The sequence below is a fragment of the Podarcis melisellensis genome (assembly GCF_964234715.1).
Source record: "Podarcis melisellensis genome assembly, chromosome: 12".
Classification (NCBI taxonomy): Eukaryota; Metazoa; Chordata; class Lepidosauria; order Squamata; family Lacertidae; genus Podarcis; species Podarcis melisellensis.
Window position 1 is genome coordinate 25,743,808 of NC_138544.1, and position 22,633 is coordinate 25,766,440.

At 37.8% G+C, this 22,633-nt stretch overlaps 1 protein-coding gene and 1 long non-coding RNA gene across 13 annotated transcripts in view; one reads left to right on the plus strand and one right to left on the minus strand.

Annotated features, from left to right (window-relative positions):
- PALS2 (protein associated with LIN7 2, MAGUK p55 family member) overlaps positions 1-22,633 on the minus strand; it is a 37,890-nt gene that overhangs the window by 14,014 nt on the left and 1,243 nt on the right. For 3 of the 12 annotated variants that reach the window (XM_081883306.1, XM_081883311.1, XM_081883313.1), the window contains exons 2-7: positions 21,132-21,205; positions 6,650-6,771; positions 4,975-5,127; positions 4,330-4,482; positions 3,518-3,745; positions 1,379-1,510 (exon numbers count right to left, since the gene is read on the minus strand). In XM_081883306.1, the coding sequence (XP_081739432.1) occupies positions 1,379-1,510; positions 3,518-3,745; positions 4,330-4,482; positions 4,975-5,127; positions 6,650-6,766 (783 nt within the window). In that variant the 5' untranslated portion in view covers positions 6,767-6,771; positions 21,132-21,205. Of the gene's footprint in view, positions 1-1,378; positions 1,511-3,517; positions 3,746-4,329; positions 4,483-4,974; positions 5,128-6,649; positions 6,772-16,927; positions 16,947-21,131; positions 21,206-22,633 lie in introns of those variants that run through there. The other 9 variants (XM_081883310.1, XM_081883312.1, XM_081883314.1 and 6 more) reach the window with 7 other exon arrangements.
- LOC309353892 lies at positions 6,782-12,725 on the plus strand. The gene is made up of 2 exons (XR_014162122.1): positions 6,782-8,915; positions 9,060-12,725. It is a non-coding gene; the product is annotated as an uncharacterized lncRNA (long non-coding RNA).

A 22,633-nucleotide genomic window follows, 5' to 3' on the forward strand; every position in this document is an offset into this window, starting at 1 on the left:
GATCCCTGGAGAATCCTTCTTATTATCTCTCTATGGTAAACATTCAATTTATTTCTACTCTTCGCTTTCTGTGTTTAACCAGTTATGAATCTCTTATTCCAAAGTTTACTCAGGAAACACTGATGAAGACTAAATCAAAGGCCTTTTGGAAATCCATGTACAGCACTGTCTACGTGATCACCCCTATCCACATGCTTGACACTAAGAACTAGAAAAGTTTAGTGGGTGACTCCCTTTGCAGAACCCATGCTGATTCTTCTTCTGAAATATTAGTTCTTCTATATGCTTGACAAAATCATATTTAATAAAGCTTTCTACCAATTTATTTGGAAGAGAAAGCAACACAAACCACAACTATTTCCTCTAATTTCAGTAGATTGTGGCCTTAGAAAGTAACCCAACCATAAGTGTTGAAGATAGCAGGTGTCGTTCCTTCTCCTTATACTTATTCCTAATACTGGTGTATAAACTTAAATCCAGTTCAAATTCAAAAACTTGCATATGTTGCCAACAGCCCGTAAATAATGTAAGAAAATGCAAATCAATCTAATCCAACCAACTTGAATAAAATCACAATATTCACATGAAATTCAGGGGTGGGAGAGTGAGGGAAAATGGAGCAAAAACAGAGCAAAGCTGCTTATAGTACTAAGCTATATGGAAATAAGGCAAATAATTCCATAGGAAGTGTTTCTTCCATCTCCATTTCTCTTGAAATATCTGGGCTGATCTCCACTTACACAGCAGGATCCCCAGTCATGCTGTGGAAAGAAAGCTAGAAAAAAACTAGAATGCAGTGGGCAGAATGCTAGGATACACCACAGCTGCTAGAGCAGTGAGCCTAGTGAAATGAGATGCTTTGAATCACAGAGCCAAGGTAATATCAAAGTTCGATCACATCCTTTTTTGCTCAATAAATACACAAAATCTGCCAACCTCGCTAGCCTAAAGTTATATAAGAAACCTACCACCTCATACATTGTTCCTCACTAGGTTTTCTATAAAACATTCATGCTATATTCCGATTGAATAAAGCAGCCTCAGGTAACCTGGCTAGTAATCAGCAGTGGACCAATTTAAAACATTCCTGTCTCTCTCATTCCATTATTTTTCTTGATATAAAAATTCATTGCAACCATTTGGAATGAACTAATTCTGACCACGAGGGGATGTACATTAAAAATAGCTGTCTACAATTGAAGTTTGAAAGCAATCCCTTATGACACTGAATCATAGGCAGATCAGTCTTTAAAAATACTGCAATGTGCATTTGAATAGGAAGACTTTGCACAACGATAAAATATGCAACAAATAAATGAATAAAGCTAAAGAAATGACAAGTCTAGAGAAGATTGTATTAAACTTATTGTCTTCTAACCTGCCACCAGTTTGGGTCTTCACGATTGACAATTTGAAGAATTTCTCCTTTAGAAAACTTGAGCCCTGCTTCTTTGCATGGAATCAGGTTGTCGTTATATGGATTATAATCAAAGTGACACTTAACAAATACCTGTAACGAATAATGAAAGAACTTAGCAAGTTCACATGGTGCTTTCTGCTTAACTCTAGACAATGCACAATTTTAAGAAGACAATTAATTTTCTAGCAAGTATAAAAGCAGTTAGCACAAATGGGCACAAATTACTGACATTGGTCTGCATTTCACATCACACTTACCCCGACCATGGCTAATCATGGCTTAGCCCAAATGAGTAAGTGTGTGGGCTCCCAGAGAGCAGAACACAGCCAGCCTGGTCTTCCCTGGTTGTTTTGTTATTGTGCTTTGCTAAGCCATTGTTTTGCTGAACTTGTTGTCTGAACCCAGACTTGCGCTTTAGCTCATTCCAGGCGAATCACAAGCTGTACACCATAGGGTAAACAGTGGTTAAAGATTGTGGCTTGTCTAGAGAGAGCTGACGCACAAGCCTGGGCTCAAACACACTAAGCCAAACCATGAACTTGTCTTAGCAAAGCATATTAATGAAACTGGAGAGCAGCACAGCAGCTACAATTTCCCCTCTGAGTGCCCACACATTCACTCATGCACATTTGACTTGTGTGATGTATGAATGAGGGCATTAAACTTAGTGGCTGCATAAACTATGTTTTAAGTGTTAAAAATATTTCCCAAACATTAGCTAACAATAATCATAGGAGGTGAGAGCAATGCTTAGTTTTTAATTAAGAAGGGTGCACTACTGAAACTTGTGTGGCGATCTCTGCTATCTATCATGAAAAGAAACCTGCTCCTTAGTTCCAAGTGCAGAAAGGCTGCAGTTGACCAATGGAATGAGGGAATGTACTCTTTACATGCTCAGCTAATATGGCTTCCCTGCTCCTCCTACTACAACCACCTCGGTTATCAATGGAATAGTAAGCCTTAAGAGACTTCTTTTTGAATGCATTTAAAGTTTAAATTTATGTGGTGTGCTTTATTCCAGTTTTTCTGCAGGTCAGCAGAGCATATATGGGTGGTTCTACACTTTATGCCGCATATTGCTTTTTTTATATATGTAAAATGCACACTGCCAAGAGCCTTTTTGGGAGAAAATACTAGGAAAAAATCAAAACAAAAAGGTAAACACTAGTCAGATACATATTACGGAAAAATTGAGAACACTTTGAATGTCTGCCAACAATTTATATTTGATGACAAAACTAATACTTTCCAAACATTTCATCAGTATAGTTTGTTCTGTGCTTTTCAAAGAAAAATATCCCTTTTGACATAACAAATTGATCCAGCGAATCCTTCTTCTGTAAAGATGGGCTCCCTTCTTATGCAATGAGGTTTTCTTTTCTACTCTGCATATTTGAGAACTGGATCAGAGCCCAGCCAGCCAAATGTAGCTTCACAACATGTTAGTACTGTGTAGACTTAATATTTTTCATAAACTTTTTAAATATAGAAAGCTGTAATCTTGAGCAAAAACAAAATGCTAACCTAAGAATTTATAAAAGAAGACTAAATGTAGCTCATTTTTTGTTTTAACTATAAACTGTATATAGTTTAAGCATATGTTGGACACAAAGGTATCAAAGTAAATGATACACTTTTTCTCATTTAAGAGTAATTCACAAAAACAGAACTCCTTTAGGAAAGTAATATAAAGCCCTTTTGTAGACAGTAAAGAGCAGCTTCAGAGGTGATCTCCTGCTCTGTTGATACACTGACGAGTTGTGGCAATGTATGTATTCTAAGTGAAAGAAAACCTTGTGCAATTATGGCACATTATAATCTAACAAAACATAGTATAATCTAATCTAACATAGTATACACTCTACATAAGGATTTTATATTCCATCAAGTGGCCATTGGTCATCAAGTGGCCATTGGTGATCCATTGATTGTAGACAACTGATTACTAGTTATGAGAATACACACACACACACAAATATAAAGAAAAAATAAAACATATAACCAAATTTATCCCCTGCAATAGTTGATTTAATTAACATTAGAGTAAAGGAAAGGAAACAAATGAAGTCCTTTCAAGTGAAACATAGTACTACTCACCTGTTGGGGAATAATATTATCTCTGTAGCTAGGAAGGATCTTCAGAGTGACACTTCCACTAATACTTTTCAGAAGTTCTTGCAACTCTTTTGGATTGTTTCCAACTTCATGACCATTAACCTCTTTAATAATATCACCCACATGTAGAAGGCCTTGTCGATCTATCATTCCTCCATGAAGGATTCTTGCAATTACCAGATCGTTATTCTCCACCCTAAATGTCACACCCTAAATGAACAGTGGAAGGGCATCAGAGTTTACCTCTACAACATATATCCACATTTTAAAACTAGACTCTTAAGACTGATTGCGTATCACAAGAGAGTTGTTAAAACTTTTATGTTCCTGAAATCCAAAAATCGAAAAGTACTTCAAATAAGGAACTGTAACAAAAATCTATTTGTCAGGCTTTCAGCTGACAGGAATGATTCGAGACAATTCTGAGTTCATTAAGGTTTATTCCACGATGTAGGTAGCAATAATGTATGCTACCCAGTTAACATATATAAAATCAAATTTGCAGTTACCGAGGCCCCTGAGGAGTTTCTGGTAAATGGCATTATTTTACCCAACACAGCTAAAGGTTTGAACAGCTCTTGAAAACTCTGAACTACTCAGATGCACTTAAGAAGTTTCCCCTTCCCTACTTCTGTTCCACCTTAGGCTATAGCTTCAGTTGAGACTGCATTTATCTTCTTACAACATAGGTTAAGAGAAGCAAGAAAGTCAATATACACAGACATGTCAAATACTCCTCCCCTCTGTATGTAGGGAAGGTGGGAAAACTGAATGTTCTTTCACAATTTACTTACCAGCGGCTCCCCTGCTCTTTTGTGAATGCCAAGTATACGGATGGCATCCACGGGCACTATCTGATTGTTCACTGAAGAATTATTGATTTCTGGGCTAGAGGGAGGAGATTCATAACACTTTGATGCCACAATATCATGGGCTTCCAAGAGTGACTGCAAAAAACAAAACAAACAAACATACATATGTAATGGAGTGTAGCAGTGTAGTTACTAAAGTGGTATTTGTTTCTACCTAAGTGATAATTGCCCCAACAGTCATAAAAGGAGAAATGTGATAACTTCTTAACATTTCTGTGTACAAGTGGACACTGCAAAATTTCATAAGCTCAATTCGCATGTCAAAAGTGCAAGACAGTAAGCCTCTAGTTACTCCTTTTTTACTAGTTTTCATTTTAAGGTAATTGTTCCTATGCACGTTCTGCAGTTTAGAAAGTGGTGCTTAAATCTCATATAAACTAGAGCAACAAATTGTTTAAGATTAACAGAGGTTTCTTCCACTTCAGCAAGACGCAAAGCATAACTATCTCTCTGGATAAAGGACACAGTGTTTTATCTTTAATTAGATGAAAATTGATTTTGATACATTATAGTAAGTTAGTAAGTGAACAAAAGTATTTTTTATTGTTAAGAATGAAGTAATCTTACCAAAAAGTGTGGCTCCTTCAGTATACCAACCAACTCTGCAATGTTTTCATCTTTGTTTATTAATGGACTGATGTCTTCAAGAATCTCATTTACCAATTCCAGATTGTTGTCACTGACAGCCTCAAGCTTAGAATCTTCCAGTCGTTCATGAGCCTGTGAAGATTGGAAAACAGACCTTAGATTGACTGGAAAGTTTTTGATTAACAACTCTGCTTCTCCAACTGTATTGCCTCTGTTTGCTTGTTCAGATAGTCTAGCATACAACTCTATCTTCTGAATAGTTATTTGGTTCCCCTACCTCTAGCAAAACAAGCAGGATACCATGGCTAGCATACAGCTCTGTGGGAGCAATAAAATGTATCTAGCCACAGAAACAAGGTTAGCAGGTTTTTTCCTCACCTTCGCAACTGTTATGGGGACTAGTGTTCACTTAATCCTGTGCACCATCACCATACATGCAAAACTGATTTCTTAAAGCATAAATAGGCCAACAAAGTTGGCAGCTGTGGGTGATATAGTGAAAGCACCTTTTACCCGGAATCACAGAATTGTAGAGGTGGAAGGGACCCTGAGGATCATCTAGTTCAACCCTCTGCAATGCAGGAATATGCAGCTGTCTCATCTGGGGATCGAACCTGAGACCTTGGTATTATCAGCACCATGCTCTACCCAACTGAGCTATCATAAATCCTCATTGGGAAGGCTTTTCTCTGGCCTTCCTGAATTGTGATGTTGCTGTCTTGTATACTGTTTTGCTCACTGATCTATTTATGGCACTTTATTACTTTAGTCTGCTCTTCACCGCTATGAGTGCCTTTGAGCTAAAAAACCAGCATACAAATAAATTGTAATCACAATCCTTGAGATCTTGATTCAAGGAAAGTGTTGCTAGTAAAGTGTAATCTGGATATCCAGATTTCCAGCATATACATATTTTATCTTTAAAAGTCTATTAACCGTGCACTGAATAATTCTGATATGGAAACTTTAAACTCATATATTTAGTTTCTCTCTTTAAGCAGCCATCAGATTCTCTACTCGATTTATTTTTTTTGGCACAAGTATAGTTGTATCCTCAACCATTGTAAGTTTTAGAAAAACAGATCAGTGTTCCTTTACTGAAATTATGTATACAATTTTGTGATCCTAACTATCTATAATATGGGAAACTGCCTTAAGTAATAGTTGCCAGTGAACTCAGTCACCAGAAACCTAACTAGAGTGTCTGTGGGAAGAGTTGAAAGGAGCAGACAAAATCCCCCCGAAATACTCAGCCTTTCAAAAGGCTTATAATTATAATTCATTTAATTTCTATATCACTTTGTATTATTAAGGGAAAATAATCTGAAATCAGTTTTCAACACATTAAAACATCAAATACAACAATCCAGTTCTAAAACATTACACTCCTCTTTCCATGCTGGATGACATCACTTTGTACACAGGGACTTGAAGCATATTCAGCTGTGAGTGTGTGGGGCAAGTTCTTCACACTCATTGCCCTGCAGAATCTTGCTAGTTCATACCAAGAGGGTTATAGACACAGAAATCTAGGCCCCACTGCACACATGATAAAGTCCAGCAACTCTCCATATACTGAGCTCTTTCCAGCCCCACCTTCATGCTAAATTTTGAAGTTAATATTAATATATATATATTTATACAACACTGTCACCTTAGCAAGCGATCTTACAATAGGATTCTCCATAATTCCTTTCAAGAAAATAAGGTCTATTTCTTCAGCTCCTGCTGATGGAGGCAAGTCCGTAAGGTTGTCCAAAACTTGCTGCATTGCTGCTGAAAAGATGAAAAGGGAGAAGTTGAGCAAGAGCTCATTTTTTAAAAAGTTAGGCTTAATCAAATAAATTTAGCATGCCGATTTTTCCTTTAAAACTGTCATTAAACTATTTAAGGCCCAAGCACACTGTTTTCATGTCATCTGATTATCTATTTTTTAAAGAAGCATTTGAACAGTTTACATATAAGTGTGTAAAAAACTAAGTCATCATTAGTGCTTATGGCACAGTTCAAACCCAGTTACTGTGTATGTTGTTGTAAGTGGACCGATCTGTATGCTTAGAATAGAGATATAAAAGACATGGTCAAGAGTGCTGAACCTAAATGGATGTAATTAATGGTCCACAATTGTATTTGAAGGCACAAGTATACACTCACAGTTGCATTAAATTTTAGCTGATCAAAATAATCCCACCACCATTAAACAAAACATCTTAAGTGCATAATATTGAGAAAAGGAGGTATGGCGGTATTCAGAAATAAGCTGAAAAGAAAAAGCAGCTACCCCTTTCAAAACCACAAAAACACAAGCAACAAGTCTGTTAAGAACACAAATCTCATTTGAGAAAATTCCAGTAGATTCTGCACTGTTGTAATCTAGTTGCCTTTATTGTATAAGATGAACAGAAGACACTCTTAATAGCCCCTTCTTCAAAAATCTATTTCTTTTTCTAGCCAGTTGTACTAAGTACAATTTTTCAGCCATATAGTACCATTCTCAAAGTGAAATGGAGTTGGGTTTTAAGGAATAGCTGCTATACCCACACTTTCTAATAAATGCATCCCATTTCTTCCTAGCAAACAAGTTCTCACTGAAAGCATGTGTAGGAGGCTAATGACAGTCACATTATGCTTTCAGAAATTCTGACAGCAACGGGGATTTTTTCTTTAGTGGATAAACCAAGGTTGTTGCCAATCACTCTTAAGGTTTCTGAAACATAATGCAGTTGTGCTAGTTAACATAAAGATTAGGGGGAGCAACGCAGGCATAGCAGCAAATTCAAGTTAATAATCCAGGCTGTTCTGGAACTTGAAGAAACAGATACTAGCACCCAGCCATCTAAAATATTTTTCCAGTTCTGCCTAAAGAAACCAAGACAACTAGTGTAAGCTGCCACCATGTTTAAACTCAAAGATCTTGAAAGATGCACAGAAATTTTTCTCACATGTAATATGTCTGTGTACACCCACAGGTTTTCTACATGCTTGAGACAAATGTATAAGCTACATAGTGTTCAGTTCCAGTCTCTACACCTCAGAAAAAGGTATTATACATCTGGAAAAGGACAACCAAATGATCCACTCCCCTATGATGAAAGGTTACAATATCGGGAGCTTTTTAGTTTAGAAAACAAGAAAAAGGAAGGGGGCAGGACATGACAGACGTGTGTAAAATTATGCATGGTGTGAACAAAAACAGACATACTAGAACAGGGGCCATCCAGTGAAGCTGAATATTGCAAGGACAGTTCAGGACAGACAAAAGAAAAGTACTTCTTCACAGGGCACACAGCTAAAATTGTCTCTCAATGGCTATATTTCACCAAGTAACTGAAGTTGCCATTGTCTTAGGGAGTAATGTGGTAGGGACAAATGATGTTTGTATAATACCTATTAATGGAACCAATTTGTATAATAATTGAGAATATACGGGGTGGGACTAAAAAATTCTACTTCACTAAACCCAAGGCTCACATCCTAATCAATATATATAGTAGCTCTTGAAATTTTATATTGTGCCAATTGTACAAAACACAATCAGTCTTGCTGTTGTAATTTATTTGATATGGCCCATTTCAGGTACACATCTTGCACTATGAGCCCACGTTATAAAAGCAAATGAATTATTATTAGAAAATGAATAATATGCTCTTTCATAAAATGTAACAAGGCTGCTTACAACATAATAGTAGCAATAAAATCAGTCTTTAATTACATTTAATAGATACCTATAGACTGAATAAAGCAGCAGTAGATACAGGTTGGTTTAAAGAAAAACTCATAATATGAAAGCCTATCTAAACAGTTCAGTTTTTAGAAGATGTCTGAAAGTGGGCTGGGACAATTTCCCTCTAATAAATTTGGGAGCATGTGCATGACACCGCCTCTCTATTCCAATTATTTGATCCAAACAACCCTGTAAGGTAGAGCAGTGTTTCCCAACCTTGGGCCTCCAGCTGTTTTTGAACTACAATTCCCATCATCCCTGACCACTGGTCTTGCTAGCTAGGGATGATGGGAGTTGTAGGCCAAAAACATCTGGAGGCACAAGGTTGGGAAACACTGAGGTAGAGGCTATTCTGAGCAATGACACTGGCCCAAGATGACCCAATTAATTCCATGGCTAGAACATAACCTATTACAGTATGACTGGCAGTGAATCACCACGGCTTCTTTTCCCAACATCCCATCCCATCCCATCTCAGGGACAGATCCACAAATTTTGCACATTCATACCACTACCACCAGACTTGCTCATATCTTGCCTCATATCCTCGCCACTCCACTGGAAGTCTGAGGAGCAACAGCTTCTCATTTCAGCTCTGTCCAGTTGCTATAGCTGGAACAAAGAAGGACACCATGGTATCTCTAGAGTTATTTTGACTTTCTCTTTTGTGTGTATATTGGCTGGATCTTCAAAACTCATTTGCTCAACAGACATTTGTCCTTTATTTTAACACACTGTCCTTCGGATTATATAAAAGAATAATTTAGTGTGTGGATAGGTCTGCAATTTTAATGAATGTTGATTCCCTTTATTCAAAATCCAGAGATAGATGGCAACCAGCCCAATCCATTATGTTCATGTCCACCATTCTAAAAAACAACTTCACATCAGACTTCTATCAACAGTTGTTCATATAAAGCTCCACATACAGGCAATTAAGACTAATCTCAACCATTTTCAAGCAGTGACGGTGTATCCAACAATAATATCAGTCTTGTATAAATTATATTAATCTATACTATTAAAATGCAGTGGCTGACATTTATCTTTGTGAGGAAGCACATACTTCCTCAGCAGGATATAAATGATCCTAACAGGTTAGGTTAATGTCCGTCCAGCCCAGAATATTCAACTGTGGTGGCCAGTATAATTTCTTTCTAAGGGCATGTATTACAAGAAAAGTTATATGGAACTGTAATTCACTCTAAGCTTAAGGAAGACAATGTTTTAATGGCATCTTACAAATGAGCTTCATCATATTGGTTAATAGCTATAAATCAGGACTACCAGTTTAGACATGTCTAATCTTTTTCTAAACCCAGTCATGCTATTGGCTGTGATAATATCCTTCAGCAATTAATCAATAGCTCCTTAGTACCATGCATGAAGGCCTTTTCTTTAAAGTAAACATACAAATTATACAATTCTCTTGAAACAAGTTATCTTTAAAGAAACCAATTATTTATCATCATGAATTATGCCCATCATATTCCACATGAACACCAATTCACATTTATCAAGGTTATAAACCCTAAGCCTTTACATGTGATTGCATGTGATACTATAACGTCTAATCTGAAAGCTACACACATCTTAGGAAAACAGCCCTGGTCTATCTAACTCGATACTGACTGGCAGCAGCTCGCCAGGATTTCAGAGTGGAGTCTTTCCCATTCCTACCTGGATATGACAGGAATTGAACGTGGAACTTACAGTATTCAAAGCAGACGTGGTACCACTGAGGTATGGCCCTTCCCCACAGCAAAACATAGGATATTTCAAACATTCTTCATCTTAAGGTACAATGTAAAAGGTTGAAGGCAACTGTTTCTCATTTCAGGGTCTCTCTCTCTCTCCCCCCCCCCACACACATTCTATTACTCTACAATTTTGAAGAAAATATGCATTTTTCCATCAAGAGTAGCTTCAATTCAATGCTTCCAGCAGAATCATGTAAAGAACGGTGGATATATTAAAGTCTTAAATATTGTTTCTTACGCATTAATACAAGTATGGCCAATGCCATTCTTTTAAAAAAATGCTTTCCAAAAGTAGGCCACTCCTTTGCTTATTCCAAGCTCGCATAGTTACCTATTCATAATCCACAGCAGCTATGTAGTGTCAAAATTCCCAATGCAATTCCAGGCATGCTTACTCCAAAATCCCACTGAGTATAATGAGACTTGCTTCTAAGTAAGTGCACTTAGGAATGAAGCTTTAAACAGATTACATCTTTCTATTTTCCCACCCTAGCTACAAAACTATGTTCTATATAGATTAGGACTCCATGATATTTAGAATATGCTTGCCATTAGTAATCTGCCCATACTATTTATCATGTATGTAGTTCTCCCAACAGTTGTTATCACAGCCACAATTCTACATCAACTGTGACATTTATGGCTTTTGTAGGCTACTGGAGAAAACTGAACATCTGAAGGACAGAAAACAATCTTATAATTCAATACAAGCAGTGACTCCCATCAGAAAGTGACACAGATGCGGTAACATTATTTGTTATCTGCTAGATTTCCAATTGGGTCCCTAACTGGGTTACAACAGCTCCTATCATACAAATACAAGCCCTCAGTTTGAAAATGTCACAAATGTTAGAATGGTCTTCCAGGCTTGTTCCCACCCACCACGCTGTTTCACAGCAGTTCACACATTAGTGTGGCATGCAAACATGTTAATGTGGCACATCAGGTTTGACAGGCAGAAAAGCGGGCAAATAGGTTGACTGAGCATATGTATACACAGAATAAATCCACATCCAAACTTGGAGAGTAGGGCACATCTGACTTGGTCCTGGCACCCTACCATGAACATAGAGCACATGCTGCGCCAGAGTGCAAGCTGACCCTTGATCTGCATGCAAGAGTCACAGTTTATTGATCATTCAAAACCAGGGCTTCAGTCTAAGTGGAATCAACTCAAGTATTATAGTTTGATTCAGTTAAGGAAGAACACAGGAAGTTGCCTTATACCAAGTTGCCACAGGCCAATCTATTTCAGTGTTTGCACTGACTGGCATCATCTCTCCAGGGTTTCAGACTTTGCTTTCCTATAGGTCAGCCTTTTCCAGCCCTCTCTATAGTACATGAGTGCTATTGCATTCATTTTCTGTTTGTGGGCTTCCCATAGGCATTTGGTTGGCCACTGTGGGAACAGAATACTGGACATTTGGTCTGACCCAGCAGGTCTCTTTATGTTCTTAGCCTTGAGATGCCAGGTTGCACCTAGGACCTTTTCATGCCAAGAATGTGTTCTACGACTCAGCTATATTGATTCTCCTAAGGCAGGGATTACCAACATAGTGCCTGCAGGGTCCTCTCCCCACATTATAAGCTTGAAAACAGCATCCTATTGTAGCCAACATAGATTATGTGTTACCCCACAACTATTTCTCTATTTTGCAATTGTACCCAAGAGAACTGGGTGAGTTAAGGTTTAGTTCCCTATATTTCAGATAATGTTACATCGTGGTTAGAGCCTCTAGTAATTTTGAGGAATATATAGCAGCTATGTGGAGATCCTAGGGATGAATATATGGATACAAACAACCACCACAGGGGTCTTTTTTCCATGAAAGATGCAAAGCTGATACTAGCTGATGCCTTTTGGGGGTTACAAAAATGTTAAGTGATTGCCTCAAGTGTTTTAGATGACTCCTGCGAACATTTAATGAGTCTTCTGGCACCTTCAAGAGCAACAGATTTGTGGTAGCATAAGGTTTCATGGATTAGAGCCGACTTTGTCAGATGCATGCCATGAAGTGTTCTCAGGACACAGATGTATGTGCACACATGGGTACAAAGGGGGGTGTGTGCAAAGAGTAGAGCCAAAAGGACCTGTCATGCAAGAAAAATCATTGTCGGAGACAGAAATGATCAGCTTATAGAGAATGCAAACTGGGGCCCTTCCCAAGGAAACTGCTTACTGTCTAGGGAACCCCTTATCCATGGTATCATTATGAAAGGCTCTGGAATGAAGTGTGTATGTCCAACTAAGTGTGTGTGTTCCTTATTAAGTGTGTGTATTCCTTATTTGACACATTCACAAGCTGAGCAATTGCTAAAATTCCATGACAACATTTTAAAGTTTTCTGAATTGTCCTCCAAGGAAAAATTTAAGCCTTGCTTTCAGTGTTTAAATGGCTATTTTTACAATTTAACTTTCAGCATCTGCTTTGCCATCACCTACTGCCATAGTTTTTCTTTCCTCCTGCTTCTAAGACTATTGATTTAATGCATGCTCCAATAATACATTAGTGTTAAAAACTGCCTGAAGCTGTAGAAGTTTTTCTATGGCTTGTGATATGGAAGGGGCATGATCACAGCAATAGGAGTAATCAAAGGGCCATAGGCAATTTTTATTGCTATATAGCTGCATGTATAAGATGAAAGGACCGCAGAAGTAGGCTGCACTGCTACCAGAACTCTACCTTTAATCATTTGAAGCCAAATCTACCGAAAGTTGCTAAAAATATATCAAAGCTGTACCACTATCCCAAAAGAAATCTAACAGGGCACCAAGTTCAGTAAGTTCTAAATAATTCAATAAACCTAACTAGAAAAATATTAGTTTGCACTCTGGTTGCAAGTGTGCCTTATTAGCAACTGATATGGAGTGCACAATTACAGTGACAGGAGAGGAAATAAAACTGCATCTGGGCTTCTTGAGTGATTTTGCTCTCAAGATAAAGAGCCTAAATAACAAAGATTGAGAATCCCAAGGATACATCATATAAAGAAGCTTATTATGGATGGAAAACAAGGAGAAGGAAGAGAACACACAATGACAATGGAAGCCATGTCCTGTTTCTGACTTTAATTATGCTGGTTGGGTTGGTGGAGTCACTGATTATGCAGTAAGATTCAGGCCTATTGAAAATCCATGCTGATAAACAGAGAGAAGATCTGAGCTGCAAAAAGCCTATAGTTACAGCAGAAAATAAAGGAAATGAAATATTACAATGCCTGAAAAGGAGCATCAGCCTCAAGAGTTTCAATTCTAGTAATAAGAGCACTGACAGATTGACACTTGACTGATTCCTCCCAGAAGCTTTACAAACCATGATGCAGTTCACACAGAAGTCTCTCCTCCCTAAAGCAAACATAAGACTCAATGGTAGCCAAGATGCAGGGACATTGTGACCTGTGCCACTAATATCCCAGTTAGGCAGTCCAGAAAGATAAGATACTGATAGGTTAAAAAAGAAAAAAGATAATAGGGTCATGTTCCTCCTGCCCATCTCCTAGCACTGATAATCTGCAAGGGCAACAAAGGCAATTTCAGTTTCAAAGTAAGTCCAAAAAACAAATTTCAAGATCTAAATGTGTTTCCTCACAAAACCTGGAGCGGGGTTTTCACCACTTAAAATATACTCTTCCAATGCTAAACCTGAAACACTGAATAATAAAGCTTCCTATTAGGGCAGAGGAAATGCGTCATCTAATACTAAGAATCACCCTTGTTCAATTCACCTGATCCTGTATTAACATTCAGTTACTCAGTTACTTATCATGCTAATTGCTTTACTAGTGAATTGTATGCCACTTCCAAGACCCACATGCCAAATTGGTTCTTGTTGAAAACACCAATAATGTTCTAAAATCCATTTGAACATTATCCAGAAGATTGTAAACCCTTTGTTAGGAATGATAGTGAATCTTTTGCCAAAAATTATGCAGCTCATCAAGAATAAATCAAGGTATATAAAAGATTGCATCAATGTATTCAAGTCTAATTTCAGCACCCTGCCAAAAAACCTTTGAACACTGTATTGTTTTTAATTGATACTTTCTAACCACACTTATTATAGTTGCATAGTCAGAAGACTGTACAAGACAAATTTATTCTAATCTTAGGTACAAAAGTACCTATGCAGGAAACAATTCTCTCTCTGTGTGTGTATATATATATATTAATATATATTAATGGTCAGGCTTTCTAATTTAACAGCCAAAACTTTAACAATATTCCTGCTTATGTTGTGTGTGACTAAGTAACTGCTAATGTCTAAAGGAAAAGATGGGTCCAACCAAAAATGTGACTACAATCTTTCAGATGAGCAGATTTTCAATCTGTACAATCTGTACAGATGTAAGTGGTCTGTCATCATCCGTGGCTAAACTTGGATGTCTAAAACTTGGCTATCTCCATCCTTTTTCAGGGAGAAAACTTTTTTCCTTCCAAATTTCAAACTAAGAGTTGCAAATGCATGTACTATTTTGATTATTATTAAATAAATTTTATTGGAAAGAACAATAGCAGTGCTTGCTTCCAAGAGACTGCCAACTGAGGAAGTGAACATACTAAAGAAAGTTGAAGTGCTTCTGAAAAGGAAGACATTTTGACAATTTTTCAATGAATCCACATTCCTTTAAAATTAATTTTCTCATCTCAATCTACCACTGTAAGAAGGGGGGTTTGTGTCTTTTGTTGTCTCAGTATCATACATAATCAGACAAGGATGGTTTTTTTAAAAAAAAAAAGCATGCTGTTTTTTGTATTTAGCCACATTAATTAACTTACAATCGTCAAAAACTGCTGATGAGGGAAGAGGTCTAAAGTTTACTCTATAAATCAAACTGTTTGGGCTTTTTCAGTATTAAAATGTGATTACAGTCATACCCTGGGTTACAGAGGCTTCAGGTTGCGTTTTTTCGGGTTACAGACTCGCCGAAACCTGGAAGTACCAGAATGGGTTACTTCCTGGTTTCGGCAGTCGTGCATGCACAGAAGCTCTAAATCACACTTTGCGCATGCGCATGCGCAGAAGCGCCAAATCACAACCCGTGTGTGCGCAGACGCGCTGCTGCGGGTTGTGAACACTGTGGGTTGCGAACGTGCATCCCAAATGGATCACGTTCGCAACCCGAGCATCCACTGTAAAGCTTCCCTGTGCTGGAAAATAGATATCCACATTTAGTTTGTTAAAACAATTATCTGAAAGGCAGATTAGAGTGTGTCAGACAATTTGTACATTTAATTTGTATCAAACTCAGATTTCTCAGGTGGTGGGAAACAGCCAGCCTTGTATACCTGGCATAGTCATCAGTTTAGCTGTAGGAATCCTAAAAATGAACCACTGTTCAGCTAAGAAGCTCAATTAATACACTGGACAAGTCTGGCTTAAACACTGTTGTAAGCTCCTCAGAGGAAAGAATCCAGCAAGAGCTATAGCTGAAGCTTGTGTCATCCAACATAGGATGGCTTTTCTGCCAAACCCTGCCTACACAGGTTGATGAAAGTGTGTCATGTGGCAACTGTTGACTGAGCTACTATGTAAGACTGATTAGCAGCATCCTGTTTTGTGTTAGTTCAGTCTTAAATATTTTCATATTTCTTGTCTAATTACATTCCAAACAATCTAAAGCTGCATTCCTAACCCCAATTACCTGGTAGCCTCATTAACTCAATAGGATTTCCGAGTAAACAATGTCATTCATACAAAGCCATTAAATAAGTAGGAGCACTTGGTTGATTTCCTGCATTCTCCCTAGTTCTGTTCCAGGCTTTATGCCTTCACTCTAGCAGTTAAGTATGCTTGCTTAAATCACTTGCTTTTCAAGCATCTTCTAGAAACTGGTGTCTTGCTCACTCATACTTGTGGGGCAGCTTGTAACCTAGACCAATTTTTTGACAAGAGTACCTGATGTAGTTGAGGTCTGAACAGGGAGCACACACCACACAAATGTAAACATTTATTGTACCTTCAAATGGTTTGGGCTCTCATTTCCAGAACCAGGAAGAAGTAAAATACATGGCTGCCCAGACCCCATTAACCAAGAAAATTATGTGAATGAACTGAGAAAAGGGGGTTAAGGGGATCCTGCAAAGGGTTCAGAGATGATATTCTGGTCATATTTTAAAAGGGAAGTATGCTAGCGTAGAAGAAGAAAGTTAAGGGAACTTCAGAAGCCGGGTCATTTGGAATGGGAGAAGGAGACAATTTTGTATCATAAACAGAAAGATCAGGCTACAATCACCTAACCAATTCAGTCATATGGTTATAGTGAACTGAAATGTAACAAATCAGAAATGCTACACAAACAAGAGAGTAACTTAACACATTCATATGGCAACTCATGATAGGCACAAATAGAAAGTCAACCAAACCAGAAATAACTCAAATAGTGCTGAGAATCTGCTAACAGTCCAATCCTAATCATGTTTGCTCAGAAATATTTCAATGGTACTTACTTCAAAAGAAGCAAGTAAGTTTAGGATTGCAGCTTAAGTCTCCTAGCAACAACAATAATACTATTTAGTTCAACATGTATGTGGGCAGGGTATCAGTCATTCAATTTCAAGGAGAACAGCACCAGAAAGAAAGAGAACTGGCTAAAAAAACCAACCTAAATACACACAGTTGAGAATCAGATTACTGCAGAGAGCATGGGAATTACTAAAGGATTAAATAGGAGGCCCTTCTTCATGTGTCTTCTCCATGAGAGGTGTGGAGATGGCAATGTGAAAAAAGGCCTTTTCCGCAGTGGCTTTCCATTTGTGGAATGCTCTCCCCAGGGAGGTTCAGCTGGCACTTTCATTGTATAGCTCTTCAACCATAAGATGATTAACATCTTATGCCCTTTTAAATGTGTTTGCGGGAGGGGGGTTACTGGTTTGTTTTTTGCTTGTTATTATGTATTATATATTTTATCTTGTATTTTTATGCTGTGAACCGCCTTGAGATCTACAGATGAAGGGCGGTATACAAATTTAATAAATAAATAATAATAAAACTGAAGATTGATGCAAAGGAAAAGAAATACACATATCCAATCAAATTATGAAGATCCATATTCACTTGCTAGACCAGGTAACCCAGGCAAACCTGCATCTGTATCACTGGTGCAAATATGCATTCTGGAAAATCAAGACCTCAGTTGACGAAGGACAAATGCCAGAAAATACCAATATACCAATACCAATTAAACAGAGCCAAGGAAGAGCTACAAAGCAAAGGAAGACTTTATAGAAGGAAAAACCTTCTCCAAATTGATGAAACGGAAGAACACAACTCTAGCAAGGTACTGTAACTATATTTTAAAGGGCACCAAGATGTCTGTTTAAGAACACTCAGTAGCAGCACTAACTCAGGACACAGAAAGGATTAGATGAAGGTCATAAAAGCAACCCTGAAAAACCTTAATTTAAAAATTCCATTTGCTTCATCACAGACACTATTGAAGAAAAATAACCACCTAAGCTACAACTTTGTCAATACAACAGAATCATACATTCATGTAGAGGGAATAAAGGGAAAGGAAAAGAAAATCAATTAAACAGTAAGAAAGCATAAGAATCAGGTGTCACTTAAAATCTGAAATGGCAAGGCAATTTTACTTTTAACAAAATGTTAGCCCCTATCAGACAATAGAAGGTAGTCAGCACAAAACTTTCAAAAAGGACCCAGGTAGCTATCAGTACACAGGACATCAACCAAACATTTGACAAGCATTATGGGTGGAAACCACCAACGCTAGAATTGTTAAAAATAGATGTACATGCCATGCATAGAAGTGTCAGCACAGCTTCAGCAAAGTAAGTAACATGCCACCAAACTATCTGAATCCTCCAAGGGTTTCAGCAAAATGAACTCCATATACTGGGTTTTTCAGAATATAAAAAGTCCTTCCAACAAAGGATTTCAAGTGCAATTTGGGTGTAGCCAAAAGCATTTTAATCACAACCCTCAACATTTTACTCTAACATTGTTTTTTCTGCATGTTTTGGAGGCTTTGTACAGTTCCTTTGTTCACAATACATGCATAACTCCTCTAAGTTTGACTGAATTATTATTTGCATTTGGGGAATATGTGAGCCCCATTAGATGCTGCTGACTCTGCTTGGTATGCAAAATAATTAAGAGGAAAAGAAAACTAAAACAGAGGCCAAGAGCCAGACTCTTTTATGAGTGTAGTTTTCCAGCACCTTATCTTCCAATGACATATAGTTCACCCCTGAAAGCTGCTCCTGAAGGTTTTGCATCCTCCACAGCAAGATTTAACATGGTGATAGGAAAAACTGATATCCCCCATGCCAAGTGTAATAAAGTTCTTTCAACCAAAACAATGCAGAGCAAAGGTCATCACTCCTGCTTCTAATAGTAGTTTCTAGGTCATTGTGCTAGGCAATAAGTCAGCTCCTAGTAATCAAGATCTTCTGTAAGACAACTCAGTACATTTGTTTCTCTGAGATACATTTTGACCAAACTTCCCTTTGCAGTACAAGACTGATCTGTGGTACCAACCACTGAATAAGGTTGGTATTCTATGCAAGCTTTATTGCCAGCTCTTACATCAAAGGCTCTCTTATATACACTGCGCCTTGATATCATCTGATGTATTCATTCATGAATTCATGAAAAGCCTCTCACCAAAGAACCAGCAGCCATCTGATTGATATATATATATATATATATATATATATATATATATATATATATATGCTGTCTAACAATTAAAGGCACATTTGTAAGGGTTGTCAGTAACTAGTGTTTGGATAACCCCAGAGTAACATGTAGCCCAGCCTTCTCCATGTAGTCCAGCAACATCTGGAGGAACACAGGTTCACAGTGCCTTGCAAGTAAGGTGGGTTTATAAGAGTCCTACTGAATTAGCTAAAGTCAGTTTTTAGTTTCCTTTATTATTTGCAATGCTAAAACTACTTCAATGCTACACTACTTGCTACTGTAATAGGAAAAACTGTCAAGCTAATTATTGCCATTCAGAATATCTTTAGATCAGGACTTCCCAAACTTGGGTCTCCAGCTGCTTTTGGACTACAATTTCCATCATCCCTGACCACTGTTCCTGCTAGCTAGGGCTGATGGGAATTGTAGTCCAACAACAACTGGGAAACCCTGCTTTAGATGTATAGTCACTTTAGCATGGCTGTGAAAACAACTTCTGGTCTAACCCAATCCAGGTGGGCAATGTCAAGTTACAACTGCCTTTTCTAACCCTCCAAAAGTATTTCACTGCCTTAAAGAAGGGAAGGGGACCCTGTTAACTGCCAGATAGTTGGACTGTAACTCCCATCATTGTTGGTGCTGGGTGGAAATGATGTGAGTTATAGTTCAGCAACATCTGGAAGTCACCCAGTTCCCAATCCTTGCTTTAAACTGATGATTAACACAGAGAGAATGTCAACTTAAGATTTAATTTCAGGATATGCACCAAAGTACACATAAGAAGTTCCAGTGAAACACACTTATTTCAAGAACACTATTTAAAGTTAATATTTTTTAAATTGATACAAAACATTTGATGAGATTTTGTGACTTTATTATTGTATCTATCCCATTTCATTTATTAACACCAACATTCCAATGAAATGTTTTTCAAGAGCCCTATTGATTGTCTACTATGTATAGATTCAGGCCATTGTATTACCATGTGTGTACAAAACTCACAGGCCAGTGACATAAGAGAATGACTTATTCAACTGGATTTTGTGTGACAAAAGACAATCAGACAATCACATCACACATTTGACAAAGATATAAGATTGGCAAACACACCACAGGGCATTGTATCAATGCAGTGTCAATTTGCAGAACTACTAGTCTTTACTAAAATCCACTTTCATAAGCAGCATATTGCACTATGGCTCCAGCTTTCAAGTTTAAGAAAGGAACACCATCATAAGGCAATGATTCTGGGGATTGCAACATGTTCTGGTAGCATTTCAATCCCCCCAACACACTATTACCACACAAATCAATATATCATTTGTCAGTTTACAACATTTAAAAGTGTTCATACCCTTGAGACCCCCACTAGATCCCACTATGCCTTTTTCTCAAAACTCTAAACTATGACACCGAACGGATATCATATTCCATATTTACATGTTTTTACTTATCATACATACACAGTGCATCCTCCCCAAGTAGGCTAAAAATGATTGAGAAAGTGAACAAGACACAAGAAAAAGTCTAAGGTCTAAAATCGGCTTATCCAACAGCCCCCTAGATACTTCAAATTCCATATTCATGCTGTCTGAAAATACTTTCTCTCCAAACATAATTTTCACTTGTCCTTTTTGCAGCCATCAACAGCTGCATACTAATAATGTGCTATGATCTACAAGTTGCTTCGATAATTTAAATCTTATCCAAATGTACCTTAGCATGCACTGAAACCTGGAAATCATTGTGAAAATAAAATTCATCCCTAGATGCACAGCTTTCCACATATGTCATTTATTTATTCCAACAGTATTTATATAAAGCATTTTTTTAAAAAAAAAACCCTCTAAGCGGTTTGCATAAAATGATTTCCTCTTATCAATGTTTTCTGACAAGGAATTATTTTCAATGAGCTGTTAAATAATATCAAAAAATTATGTATGAATACATATCTAACACTGCAATTCATTAATAAAGCTTGCAACACACCTGCTTAGACACGTCTTCATCAGGATTTTAGGCTAATACGTGAGACATCATTTTTTCCTCCACACAGCCATTCCCTTTAATGAAAGGGAATAGGAAGTTAATTAATACATGATACTAATTTATTGCCATTTGTAAATACAGCTGCTTCATTTAGAAGAAACACTATTGTACCAATTTTACAAGAGCTATTCAGGCTTTTCATAAAGATTTTTGGCTTGCAAAATTTGTCCCAGTACAGCAGACAGTCACTTCTTCAAGGTTCTGTCAGTCTCCATATTAAATTATTGACAACATAAATATGGTCAGAATAACGATCCAGGAGTAAAACTCTAGATATGATCAAGGCTCAGATGAGACGGTGTACATACAGTGAAATATTGAGATGTCACTGTAATATTAATATACAAAAGACAGCTACTAAAAAGAACATTTAACAAAATTAAAGTGGCCTATATATCCAAAAACAAACTCCATTATCATTCAGGGCACAATGCCCTGCTGCAATAAACATCTAGCTCTAATTAATAATTTCCAAGTAGTCCACAAACAGCAAAAAGGAGATGGTTGAACCGTCTACCATTTTATCAGCTTATATCTCAAGTACAAGATTATTAGAACGACAGAGAACAGTAGCTAGCCTTTTAGAAACAACCCCCCACTGACATGATAGAAGCCATCAGCCATAATAAGAACATTATGACAGTCATCCAATAAACAGATACTAGTGGTTCAAATACAATATACCAGAATTTGCTCAAAGCTTCCTCTAGTCCAAAGGTCTATTTATAGTTACCCTGCCTCTGTTCAGTTTCCAAAGCCCCTCCTCTTCCCAAAGCCAATAAAATGAAGTTTAATGGATGGATGTAATCCTGAGCTCTGTGCAGCAGAATTGGAAAGCAGCTCTGCAGCACCAGTCATCCAGATCGCTGCACCTAGCTCAAACAGGTGAAAAGGAACCACATAACCAGATCACCACCACTGGTTCTACCACGAGCCAAACGTGATTATCTTATACTGCTGTGTCGTCAGAGCATTAATTTAAATGACGCCCGCCCTTCCTTCTGTCAGCAATAGCCACAACCAATTGGCGGAAAGCCAGAAGCAAGTCCACTCCATTCAGAGCCCAGCCCAACTTACAACAAATGACATCCATGCAGGTTTTTTTTCCCATTCACATTTTGTGCCTTAAGTAAAACTATTTCAACTGCTGTGGCGTGAGAGGCACTTAAGGCATTTCGAAGAGTTAAAATCCAAAAAATTGGGGGGTAGGGGTGGGTTAGTAGGTGGGAGAAAGCTACGCTCTACAGTTTCGTAAGGACGAAGCCGATCACACCAAGAAAGCATGATCAAGCCAAAGAACCGACTGGCTCCCTTCCCCTTTCCCCTTGTATAGCAACACCCTGGGCACTCAAGAATTGCGGGCGGGGGGGGGGGCCTCTGGCACGTTGCCACCCGCAACCCCCCACCTCGCTGCATTTGTGGCGGATTGCAACACTTACCTA